We start from the raw sequence: 13,117 nt of genomic DNA, 5'->3' as shown, positions 1-13,117 counted from the left end.
TGTCAGTGTGTGCGTGAACTTTGGTCCGAGTCTTGCACGGTCCAATCCAAACAAAAGCCCCGACGTGACCGAATTCCATCGTGACTCCGCCCCCCTCGCCGCCGCAGCGCCCGTCAAAGCCACAGCCAATCAGGAGAGGCCGGCTGAGCGAGGCTGGTTCCTGAGGTGCTCGGCAGAGCCACACACAGGGCCTGTCCGTCACACGGGGCTGTAAGCGCCTCACCTCCCCGCTTGTCTTTTCTTGGTCCTGCTGTGGTTTTTTTTCTCTTTTTCATACAAGCGGATCAATGCGAGGCCTCCGGGCTCCATTGTTTGGACATCTAACCAGGAACTGCGGCCACTCTCATTGCCCCTGCATTAGGGGCAATTATGCACCCTATTCAGGGGGCTTTTGTGCATGCCCACCCCTCTCTCACTCTCACCCACCCCCCAATCCGCCCTCCCTCCGTCCAAACCACCCCCACGGTCCACACTACTACCCCCTACAGCGCTGGCCACTGCCTTTAACCCCACCACCAGACCATTGGAGTCCACACCACCCTCAAACGCGTAAAAATAAACTTCGGTATTGTGTAGTAACATCATTATTATTATATAAAAAGCAGACACATACCATTAATTATTCATTCATATCTCTCCTTGGTCAAAGTTGCTCATGTTATGGAAGATATTTGAAAAACAATCATTATTAGTAACTGTAAAAGACGAAATCAAAACGTAAAAGCAATAGAGCCCCTAACTGTACACCATTCAACAATTCATAATATAAAAGCTAAACAAAATCATATGCCCAGGTTACTGCAGGTGTCGGTAGTTCTGCTAATGAGACAGCTTGGTTCAACCACGATTTGCATACATTGTTCTTAAAATCAGTGATTACATTGACTTTCTGAGGTCTTATGCAACATTAATTCCCGGGTCATTTGTAAATACAAAAACAAATGCAACAGAAATACTATTACACAAATATTCAAAACCAATCAGAATCTTCCGCACTGCTCGTCTAGACCTGGCGTAAACCTGAGGTGTTCTTTCCCCAACGCAGGAGCAATGTGGCGCACGTTGGGAATTACGATAAGTGCTGGACACCCCCCCCGCCCCCCTCAGAAAACGTGTTACATGCAAATGCACGCACAGCCATCACGCTGGTAAATCAACACGCGTGTGAAAGGCGTGGAGCATGCGAACACGCGCTCCGTGGCACGGCAGGGCCACGCTAATCTGATCTCCATGTTTCTGGGAGCCTCGTGCGGTGTGGGCCAGCAGCAGGACTATATTTAACAGATGACAAAAGTTGCATTCCAGATGTACAGTGCAATCTTTGTGCAGAACTTTATGGAAATGAATAGGGGGGGTCATGGGGGGGGGGGGGGGGGGGGTCACCAGCACACAGCGGCCAACGCAGAGCTGCTCCAGGAGACCCAGAATTTACAACCGCCTGGGTTTCCCGTTCATCAGCCCGGGGACAAGACCACGGCTGCAGTTTTACAAACACTTTGGAAACAGAAAGGAGGATATTATTTATGACTACGGCATGTTTAATATTGTGGAAAATTCAGGGTGAATTTTAAATATTTTTATCGGGGGGAAGAAAAAAAAACACACAGTAATTAAATGACGATTCATTCCTGTGTGTGGAGTGCTCTCTCTTTCTCTCTCTCTCTCTCTTTCTTTCTCTCTCTCTCTCTCTGCTTGGAGTAGAGTGGGCTTTTAGTTAGAACGGTACAGAAAAAAACAGCAATGTAATTCTGAAGGATACATGCCAGCATCATCATTATCATCATCATCATCCTCATCATCATCAAATACCTGAACCCAGCACCTCAAAACAACAAAAACCCTCAATAAATATTTACTGCACTAATCTTTTCCATTCTTCCATTCATTCACCAGGCGCTAACCAAACCTTACTGTACACACACTCACTCACTCAATCAAATGCTCTCCCTCTCTCTCTCTCTCTCTCTCTCTCTCTCTCTCTCTCTCTCCCTCTCTTCTCTCTCTCTCCCCCTACATCTGCGATTCATTGACTTTACAATTTACCACATGTCGAGATGGGAGAGGTCGAGACTCCATCTGAATCACGGCACAAATATGCGAGTGATTTATTGTTTTTAAAACCGTGGGCCGATTAAGTGCAACTCCACTTTTCCCGAGCATTACTCCTATTGGCAGAGCGTGAACAATTACAGTTCGCACTAATTAAGCCCTGAGAACGCGCTGTGAGCCGCTAATGTCCCACAGGCCCCAGTTTCAGTTTAATGGTGCCAAACTTTGCTCCCCAACTTAACTCCCTCAAATCCAAAACAGATTGCCCTTTTTATGGCTGTTTATCAAGCCCAAGCAAAACAGAGACCATCTCTCTCTCTCTCTCTCTCTCTCTCTCTCTCTCTCTCTCTCTCTCTCTCTCTCTCTCTCTCTGTCATATGCAAGAAGGATGAGTGAGACCGGGAGGAGGAGAAGGAAAGACAAGACTGGAGGGGGAGACCAGAAGGGAGAGATTCGCTTCCGCCATTCTTTGTAAACAAAAGTGATTTGCAAAACAAAAGGATGGCGACCTTCTAAATAAACTGGGAGTGTATTTTGCGGAGGGCAGCACAAGCCCGGGTGTGTGCCTCAGTCAACCCCCCGCGGAGAGCAATTAGGAGCCATTAACATGTAAAGCCAATTTGATAAGGTAAGAGTCTATCCCCCTAAATCCACATTAACCTATCTCTCGCACCTCACACGACACGCTATTCACAGTGTGGCCACAGAACACACATAATCCATATGATATGCCATTGTTGTCTAGACATTAGTAAAATGGGGGGAAAAAAGGATACAACTGCAGTCTATTAAAACTCGCTCACCCAAACCAACACAAAGGAGAGGCACGTACACTTTTTTTTTACTACAACGAATAAATAAAATCAAAATGGCTTACGATTCACAATGAAACATAGTTTAAAAAAATCGAATACATTTTTTAAACATTGCTATATGGGAGCGGGAAGCAGATGGAATAGAAGAGGCCGGACCCACGGGCAGATCCTGCATACCAGGGCAGAAGTGGACCAGCCACACAGGCAACGTCCTTCACTCTAAACACACCACATCGCTTCTTGCAGGTTTTCTTTGTCTCTTTTTTTGTTTTTTTTTATTCTGGTCTTTTTTTTTTTAACTACGCATAATTACATGTCGAAACTCGAAACCCCTGCCAAACGTCTGCAGGCCCAGGGAAATACAGAGGCCAGGGGTGGCGTCAAATATCTCAGCGTTCAGAAGTGGGGAGGTAGTAAATAAAGGCCGAGGATTTAGGGGCCTGGAGCCCCCTGCTTGTGCGGCGCCTGGCCTTGCACAGACCTGTTGGGGCGTGATGCCGTCCTGTGGCAGGTCACTCCACTGACCAGCAGATCGCCCTCGACACGCTCCGGCCGTGAGGCCTGGCTGGCCGGTGTGGCCACGGTCGGGAGGAGGGGGTGATGGGTACGTGGGAATGGGGAGGCTGGCACCGTAGCGTCGGGTCAAATCGCTAAACGCCCCCCCCCACACACACACACACACACACACACACACACACCCTACCCGACCCCCCCCAGACATCACGACTTTGTCTAGGCCGAGTCGTCCTCCTCGCTCGGAGGTGAGGTGGCGACGACGACGGCACCCCCTCCTCCTCCTCCTCCTCCTCCTCCCCGCTCCCCAGCGGTGCGCTCTGGGGCGCCCGTCCGTGCAGGCACCACGTTTCATCACTATTGCACGAGCACACTCACGAAGAACCAGCTGACACGAGACTTATGGAAAAATTCAAAAGGGGGGCTTTTTTTTGTGTCACATTTCAGGCGTCAACCTCCACACCACAGCACCCAACGCCATTTGCTGGCGTTAATACCTTACATCACCCATCTGATGTGTAAATCTCCCGCTCCTTATAATAGGGGCGCGGTAAGGAGGCCAATTTGTCGGATGGTGAACACAACACCCCAACATCCCGATCCAGCTGACTGTAATTTGGTAAAAGCGTGGGGGGGGTCGCATGGGAACGTGGGCAGTGAGGGGGGGGGGGGGGGGGGGGGCTGCACTGGGTGATGCGTGCTCAGCGACACCGAGGAAAAAGCTCGGCGATGCAGGTGGGAATGTAGAATCGCCCGCCGCACACACTCATTCCTGCACTTTCCTTAAAAAGGCAGACAGCTAATCGATGCCCAGGTGAATTATTGATATCGGACTTAAGTAACGCGTTTATGAATACAACGGCTTTCAACTTCAAAGCTGTGTGGGTCGGACGCCCGGGCAACACACAGGTAGCGGAGCTGACGGGGGAGAGAGAGAACAAGAGCGTAGCCCAGAGAGAGAGGGGGTGAGGGGGGTGGGACTAACACCGGGCCTAACTACAGTCACTGGACCACAAGATCAACTCTTACATCATTACATCACAAACAATAAAGCAACTCAGCCAGCAGAGTGCCAATACAAATATTGAGGTGGGAGGGCATTTTAACTTAAAACATCCGGCAGGGAACGGGGGTTGATGTGCAATAACTTTACACAACCATCTGAATTTTTTTGTTATCGATTTCCTGAAGGCACACGAGTGTCCTGTAGCCCAACACCTACAGCCAGGAGGGCAGCAGCAAACAGCAGACTCTCAGGAACCTTTAGATCACAGCGCTCTGGACATCAGCCGTGTCCTCCACGCTCCGAAAACATCCACATCGGAGGGTAAAAACAGCACACGTGAGCACCGGCACCTCCGTGCCTGTCCCGGCAACACACGTATGGTAAAGCAACCGTAACGTGTGAGTGTCCGTATGAGCAGGGGCATAACCCAAACTAATCTGCCCCGCCATTATACTCCAGAGGAGTTCTGGGAGCGAGAGAGCAGCGGCTAGTGCAAAGACATGTGAAAACCGTATTCGATAAAGAAGTCTTTCTAGAAAAGCATGCTGTCACAGGCCGGGTAATGACAGACACATTCACACAGCACTGGATCAACACGACTATGGTTCGCTAATGCACGCAACAGTCTTAACACAACACATGCAGCAGCACATTTGTTCAAATCTGTTTTTTAAAGACGTGCACATTGACAACGAAACCGTGATTTTAATTAAAGCAACAAATACATTTTTTTTTCCAGCACCAATACGACATGTCAGTTTTATGCCTGCAATTTGTCTGAACCTCATAACATGAAATGGGTAGGTCTTAAAAGTAAGGCTTTGCAATTAGAAATAATATAAATAACAACTGTAGATTTTAAAAAAATACCCTGTTTCTAAGCAATACTAATGTCCTTTGGGGCAACAAAGTGTCCTGGGAAGATTTTCAGAACTGCATAATTATATCAACACTTCAACGGGAAAGAAGACTACATGGAACAGACCTATTTGACTACAAACCCCACATAACCAGTACACCTCCTGTTTATTTACCTTTTTCTCTTTTGTCACGAAAGGTCAATCATGTCTTACAAATTGTCTCAGTTCAAAGATAAATGTTTTATGTGGTGTGCATATTTTATGCAAATATTTAGTCACTTAAAATCTGTAAACGTTTTCTCAAACTGCTACTGAATATTTCACTTGGTTCATGTTTAAGGACTATAATGTTATGCATACATTCTGACAGCCTCAAATTCATTGACTTGACGACTGCTAATTACCATTTTACAGTGCTCAACAATGTTCTTATGGTGACCTGACGGTATCAGCCAGAACGCCTCCATTCAAAAGGGAACGACTCATTTAATTTTATTTGTTAGTCAGTTAAACAATTTATTTTTCCTAACGCACGATTCGACATTATGTTAGGAAACATAAGTTAACATATTCGTTAAAGATTTGTTAATTACGGGAATTCTGATCTACATTAATTTATGAACTACACAATTCTATAGAATATAAATAATAATAATAACAATAATAATAATAACAAAACAATAATAACATAATAATATTAATAATAATAAACGCCGAACATATTTAGAAATATTAAATCATGCCTGAAGAAAGGTCCAACCTCATTCTACACGTAAGCCGAACAAAGTCCACAATACAAAATTAAAACCCACCGAACACAGACGGTACAAACTGCGGGGTTTTGTGGTTTTATTTCTAATGCTGGTATTTTATTTCCCGCCTGCTCTGCCGGCCAACACAGTTTCACAGCCCGAGCTGCGGTTCTCCCTCTGCCCACCTGCACACACACACACACACACACACACACACACCCGTCCGGACCACACGGGACTCCTCCTGCAGGCGCCACGCCGCCCTACAGCAGCCCGACCGGGACCGGGGACGTTACCGAACCTCCGCTCCAACACGTATTAGTACACCTCGCCTAAACAGGACGTGTGTGTGTGTGTGTGTGTGAGTAAACCCGTGTGTGCGCGCTCGGGTCCAGGACGGACACACACTCACCGTGCGTGCGGTGGGGGAGAGTGACCCGTTGGGCAGGTACGGGCTGCTGAGGTCCGGTATCATGATGAACGGGTAGCCCGGGTACGGGGGGCTCTTGAACAGACCTCCATCTTGCCTTTTCGCAGCTAACATGGCGGGGGGGGGGGAGGAGGAGAAGAGAAGAAAACTTTTTAGGTGCCTTCAAAAGAACTTTTACGCATTTTAAAGAAGCAAGAGGGACATAATCGCTCTCTCTAGTCCCAAAAGACGGAGATTATGTGACAGAAAACAGCAAACTCACCCTCCTCTAAACTTTCTCTGGTTTTGTCCCTGAAAGTGTCCGTTCTAGGCGGAGGCCGTCGTTCCGCCTTGAAATGCAACCAAACACGGATTAAGAAACACGGCGGAGACGCCGGACGCGTTTTTTGGCGCAGCGAGCGCGAAACGGCGCAAAAAAGGGGGTCGATAAATCCGCAAAAAACCCGTTTTTGCGCCACTTACCTCGGAGTCCGACGAGCTGTTTTGGTTCGTCTCCGACTCGTTGACGAGAGAAGACTTGACGTCCGCTAAATCCCTTTCCGCGGAGGAGTTCTCCGAGATCTTCTCCTCCTGCTCCCCTTCGTCTTTGAAGGAGATCATCTCGTCGTTGGCGCCCAGGTCGTCCCCTCCACCGCCGTTCAGCTGCGGCATCTTCTTCCCCGAGCAATTTTTGGGGGGCAAAAAAGAAAAAAAAACACAAAAAAAAAGTTTCACACCCTTGATCTTGATCCCGAATCCCGAGTTTAAGTTTTAGGGTCTTTGCTCTGGCGTTTTCCGAGCACTGGCGGTTAGTAGGAAGTAAAAAAGAAGGGAATGTTGGCAGGGAGAGGAGCCGGAGATGGAGGCGAGGCGCTGGGATTGAGTGAGTTGAAGTTGGTCGGAGTGGTTTCCAGTTCAAAGGCGGCGCTGATTGACAGATAGAGAGGGATGGAAATAGAGAGAGTCTGGATTGGGGATTATTGACAGGGAGAAACACACAAGAAACTAATGAGATTCAAACAGGGAGGGACTTGAAGTGACGTTTTCATAAATAGAGAGGGGCAGGAAAGTGTTGGGGGGAAAAAAGGCTTGAGGAAAGCAGACGAGAGAGAGCAGTTTGAAAAGAGAGGAAGGAAAAGAGAGAAGGGAGAGGAAAAGAGAGCTTTGGTGAAGAGCAGGACAGTCAGGACAGTCGAGCCTGTTTGCTTTAGTGCTGGAATGGCAAAATAGAGGGAGATTGTAAAATCTATAATGTACATGGGCGGGCTCCGCTTGGCTGAATTAAATTCGCTTCCTCGTTTTCTGCAGTTTCTGTGGTAAAGTGAAATTAACACACTCGGTGGATTCGATTATATTGACAAAAAAATCAGGCTGTCCTGGTTTAGTATAATGTTGATGATAACCTAGTTGTGCAAATATGTTTATGATATTTTAGAAAGATATACACATAAGTATAATAATAAAAAAAAACAACAGCCATAATAACGTTTTTTTTAAAGCTCACAAATAAACGAGACAATAAAATACCACGCACTATATAATTAAACACACGCGTCAAATACACACAATGTATATATATATATACAATGTTTGTATATATATATATATATATATATAATAAATGTTAAAATAAAATAAAAAAATAAAACTAATGTTATATGTTATATATGTATGTGTGTGTGTGTGTGTGTATATATATATATATATATATATATATATTCCGATGTATATGTGTGTTTATATATAAATTTTTTATATGTAATTTTATATATATGTGTTTTATATATATATATATATATATATATATATATATATATATATATATATATATATATATATATGCATGCGCGTGTGTGTGTGTAGGATAAACAACAGCTTCAGGCTGAAACCAATTTATCTGCAGGCATTTAGTCTGATCTCTCAAAGAACCACAACTCGGCAAAGACCATGTGTGTGTGTGCATGGTCCTACTGTGTGCTGTAGACCCTAGTGTGTGATGAGAAGGGCAGGCTATGCACAGCTGGGCTAATGAGGCCAGGCAGCACTGAGAACAACCTGTATTTATGCGTACTGGAAATGTAAAAATAAACATTCCAACATGTTTGTGTGCACATGCCCTGGGTTGATTTGTTGTAAACATAGATTTTTAATTTGTCACCAGTGTTTATATTGTCAAAATTGCAGTGTTTATAAAAATCTATGGAATTGTAAGCAATTTAACAATTTAAAATCCTTTAATAATTATTTCAGCTTCATGGCCATGACAAACCCCACCGTTTCCCTAAGGCTCCATGATCACTGTTGTCTCTTGTGAACATGCGGGATTCTGCCAACACAGCACTCATCCCTTTCAACAGCCTCGGCTAACTCACACTCAAAGCACCTTTGCCCAATTTGCTCCGAAGCAAATATTCAACGGAGCCACATGGAACGATCCGGGTCATGTGGGCATCAGAGGATGTAAAGCCTTGATCAGCTCCCGCGGGCCGAGGTTCTGGCGGGCCCTCCCAGCACTGCTCTCTGTACCGCTCTGTGTAGCACCGGCTACACAGTGTGCCGGAGCGTGAGCACTTAACTGGGAAATAACTGTGATATTTTACAGCAAGCTGTTGCATCACGATCGTGTTCCACGTCGTCATTCTCATTTACATTATTTGTGCCATACTGAGATTTCTGACAACTGTCAGAAATTCCTTTAATTGTAACAAATGAAATGCAAAAATGGACTTTGATATTAAGCGTTAGGTATAAAAGAGCATATTTAAATTAATATGGTATTTAGATATTAAGGCATTGCAATGTAGTATATGTAGATATGCTTTTTAATGTGTGTAAGATACCACAAATGAAATTATGTGCTTATATTGGCCATGTTTTTTCACTAAAATAACAAATTAAGCTTACATTATATAATGTATATCCAAATAATTGGATAGTTAAGACCTTATTCTTCAACATGTGTAGTCAGCAGCAGATGTAAGATACTATATTGCTTTCTGTGCTAGAAACCTGGAGTCTGCAGATACCAGACCAAAGTAGCCGAGCACCTAGCCAGCCTCTACCTGGATTGCCTCAACAGGTTACAGAGAGTTCATGTAGATTGGGTGCGTTGTTCCAGCCATGCAAAGTCAAACCTTATGCTTTTAGTTCTGCTAGATTTAAGACAAATTTAAACCCATCTCACTGGTTAAAAGCAGAGTTAATCTAAGATGCCTTCCTGAATTGAATACGTTATCAAATCGATCTAGGGAAAGCCAGAAATGAAAACCTTTTTAATAATGTTTTACCTCAGGGAATAAGTCACTTCAGCTTTTATTTCAGCACATGCTTGTTTGTATGCAAACAGTCCTGTGATGAGTTGGACAGAACCTACTGAGATTCAGGTTGCTAGTCTATTGCAAGAGGGAAGCATAAATCAAGCCTGTGTTCAAACAGTTAATTACCCATCATGCCTGATGTTCCCATATTGCCTCAAATGGCTCTGTTCTGAATTAGCATATTATGGGTTCTGTTAATGGTCTTCCTGCTTGTTTTCATAGTAACAATATGTGCCTTTTAGGGGGCTGTTTAACACTAACAACAGCATGATTTATGCCAGATACCCTTTAAGCTAGAGGAATACAACAATATAAAGTTTTCTGGTTTTTAAAAGTGGAACTTGGCATTTAACCTTTTCACATGTAGTCAGCTGCAAATTTCCCTATTGTACGCATGGCTCAGCTAACCATTTTAGCATCCCCCCCCCCCCCCCCCCCCCCAAGAAGAGTTCTGATAAATTTTAGCTTGTGAATAATGATTTAGATCATCACAATGAACATGGTTCTAATAGCTGTTTACATTGTGTGTATAGGGTAATAATTGTGGAAATATTTATAGCTTTATAAAGTTATGCAAAATTTCTTTTATGGTGTGTTTTAAAAGCAAATGCAAAAAAGAAGAAAAACAATTTTATTAAATTCGTCATTCATTTACTGTATTTTACAAAACTAGACAAAATGGGACAGTTTTATTTTGATGGCTTGGTTCTGAGCACATAACTTGATATAGAACCAACGTTGTTCAGACAAGCAATACACTGTTTCTACGATGCAATGCACCCAGGCTTTCAATGCTGATACATGTCTGATAAATAACCTGATAAATAATATTCAGAAATCTTAAGCTTTTTTAATCTAAACATTTTAAATCACAACAGTTAAATGGCAAAATTATAAACACCATGTCAAAGTTCACATCAATGCAGCTGAAAGAGGATTTCGGGAGTGAGAACACACGTCTTTAGCTGACACAACATTGCATCATGTTTAAATTTCGACATGGCGGTTACGTTGGGGGCACAGCACCTCTGCAGACATGAGGTCCAGCCAAGCTTGTGTGTGTCAGCCATGCTGTGTGTGGAACGCTGCATGCTGGGAAATAGATGAGAGAGGTGATGCCTCAGCTGTCCAAGACAAACAGCACACTTTCTCAGACAGGGATGTGATGGTCATTAATCAAAGTGAGTTTAGCCATGAGCAGTATAAACATGTAGCCACCTCAGCTACTGCATCTCAACTCGTGTGTGTGTGTGTGTGTGTGTGTGTGTGTGTGTGTGTGTGTGTGTGTATTCCTGGCCCTTCTGGCCCATATGGAATACTGCAGCCAAGTCACATATACAGAAAAGTCTACATTAAACAAAGTATGACCTTGTAACCTCAGGGTTATCTCATGGACGCAGGACGTATCAAGTTTCCATTACATGTACCAAAATACCCTTCCTTTATCCTTGTCTTATATTACCTTTATACAATCTAATCTGTGTACACAATACAATACAATTCAGGCAAAATAATTTGGACATTGAATATTGACGAATTTTCCAAAATATATCTGACAGGCTGGACAGACGTGCCAGTCATCATTGTTTGATATTTTTTTTAGCTTGCCGTTATGAATCTGAGTGTTTGGAGAGTTGCAGGTTCAGTGGTTGATTATGTAGTTTGTGGATGGATGTTTAAGCAGAGCACTCAGTGAGATGGAGAGCTTTGTGTCTTCTTTTCAACCTGTCATGTTTGTCTGCTTGAATAGGAAACAATGCCACGTCAGAAGCCTTGGACTGGAAGCATGTGGAAAAGGCAATGCTGCTCTGACCACGCTTTGTGTTGATCACTAAATGAGGACCTTGTTAAGTGACAGCCCTGCGTTTTGGGGACGAGGCCCTCCACTGTCGCGGGGCCCACCGCCGATTGTCCCCGGAGAGGCTGAGCACCTCAGCCGGGGAGCTTCTTCCTGGGACAGACACAAGAACAGCAGGCCTGTTTTTTTACAGGGAGAAAGAGCAGGAAAAACATTTCAACAACAGACATAAGAATGTGACAATCCGCGCAGAGCAGAGAGCATTGTGGGTTGTGTGAGAATCAGAGAGCAAGTGTGTATGAGGGTGAGGGAGAGAAAAAGAGTAGTGGCAGAAGGGAAGAGAACGAGTGAGAGCCAGAGAGAGAGAGAGAGAGAGAGAGAGAGAGAGAGAGAGACAGAAAGCAAGAGACAGAGAAATGGAGGGTGAGAGAGAGAAGGGAGAGGAGAGGGAGAGAGATAGAAGGGAGAGAGAGAGAAGAGGGGAGGGGGAGAGAGAAGAGGGGAGGGGGGAGAGAGAAGAGGGGAGGGGGGAGAGAAAAGAGGGGAGGGAGGGGCTTGCTTTTTTAGTTACATTTTGTCCCTCCTCTATTTGTAAATAAAGATTTGTGGCCAGCTTGTCTTATTCCTATTGTTCTTTATAAAGCATATTTTTACTGAATTCTCTCATGTAATCATATGCCAGTCACCTTTGGGTAAATAACATCCTTAAATGTATTTATTTATTTATTAGTTATTTGTAGCTTAATGTCTTTCAGTCTATGTTGATCTAACATTTATACTTACATATACATCCAAATTTAGATCCTTATTTAGAACTAATGAACATGGACATAAAACATATTTTAAACAAAGCCTTTAAAGGCAATGTTATTTATACTGCTATTAAATCAATGTTACTGAAATTAAACATGTTTCAAGTATATTTATTTAAGTAGGATGTCCTGAAATAATCCTGGTTAAAATGAACAATATGAAAGTCTAAGGAAAGTGGTCCCAACCTGAAGTGTGGTCACAAGCGTCTCATAAGGCTGGCTTGGGTTTCATACCAGGGGCCTCGTTAAACAAATTAATGCAGGAAAATCAATCTGCTCTCCAGCAATAGTATGTGGAGGTTTCTGAAGGGGGGGGGGGGGGGGGGTAGAAAAAGCATCACTCGCATCAGTTTCAACCTGAGCCATTGCCAAACTTGACAAGACAGAGAAAGACAAAGAGAGATAGAAACCTTCCTACAATCTTTGACATTTTAGTCATTTTTCTTTGCTATACCAATGAAAATGTGGCCCTTTCTTTGACTTTAGTGAACTGGTACGAGTTATATGATGAGTGCTTATGTCCTTAATTGGTTATGATTAAATTATATAGTGTCCATTTTCCTGATGAGCTCCAAAACAAAACCAACCCCCCCCCCCCAAACTAATGATGGGTAACGGACGAAGCAGTTGTCCTCCACGCTGTAACTAACGTAAGGGCACTTAACACTCATGACATCTACTTAAGAAATAAATAAACTTCAGCCTGGTAAGCCGGGTGGCCCGAGCCCACTTCAGGGGCACGGTGGAGGTAGAAGCTTTTGTTCGTGTTAATGGACGGGGTGAGAA

General features: G+C 44.0%; 1 protein-coding gene across 2 annotated transcripts in view; it reads right to left on the bottom strand.

Moving 5' to 3' along the window:
- tcf7l2 (transcription factor 7 like 2) overlaps window positions 1–7,612 on the bottom strand; it is a 77,117-nt gene extending 69,505 nt beyond the window's left edge. Inside the window, exons 1-3 of one of the 2 annotated variants that reach the window (XM_076999338.1) lie at window positions 6,888–7,612; window positions 6,688–6,754; window positions 6,408–6,532 (exon numbers count right to left, since the gene is read on the bottom strand). In XM_076999338.1, the coding sequence (XP_076855453.1) occupies window positions 6,408–6,532; window positions 6,688–6,754; window positions 6,888–7,076 (381 nt within the window). In that variant the 5' untranslated portion in view covers window positions 7,077–7,612. The remainder of the gene's footprint in view (window positions 1–6,407; window positions 6,533–6,687; window positions 6,755–6,887) is intronic. The other variant, XM_076999337.1, reaches the window with a different exon arrangement.
- Between the last annotated feature and the right edge of the window lie 5,505 nt (window positions 7,613–13,117).

The sequence above is a fragment of the Brachyhypopomus gauderio genome, chromosome 3, assembly GCF_052324685.1.
Source record: "Brachyhypopomus gauderio isolate BG-103 chromosome 3, BGAUD_0.2, whole genome shotgun sequence".
NCBI classification, from domain to species: domain Eukaryota; kingdom Metazoa; phylum Chordata; class Actinopteri; order Gymnotiformes; family Hypopomidae; genus Brachyhypopomus; species Brachyhypopomus gauderio.
Note: the sequence above shows the minus strand (reverse complement) of the source record. Positions and strands in the feature narration are given on the sequence as shown.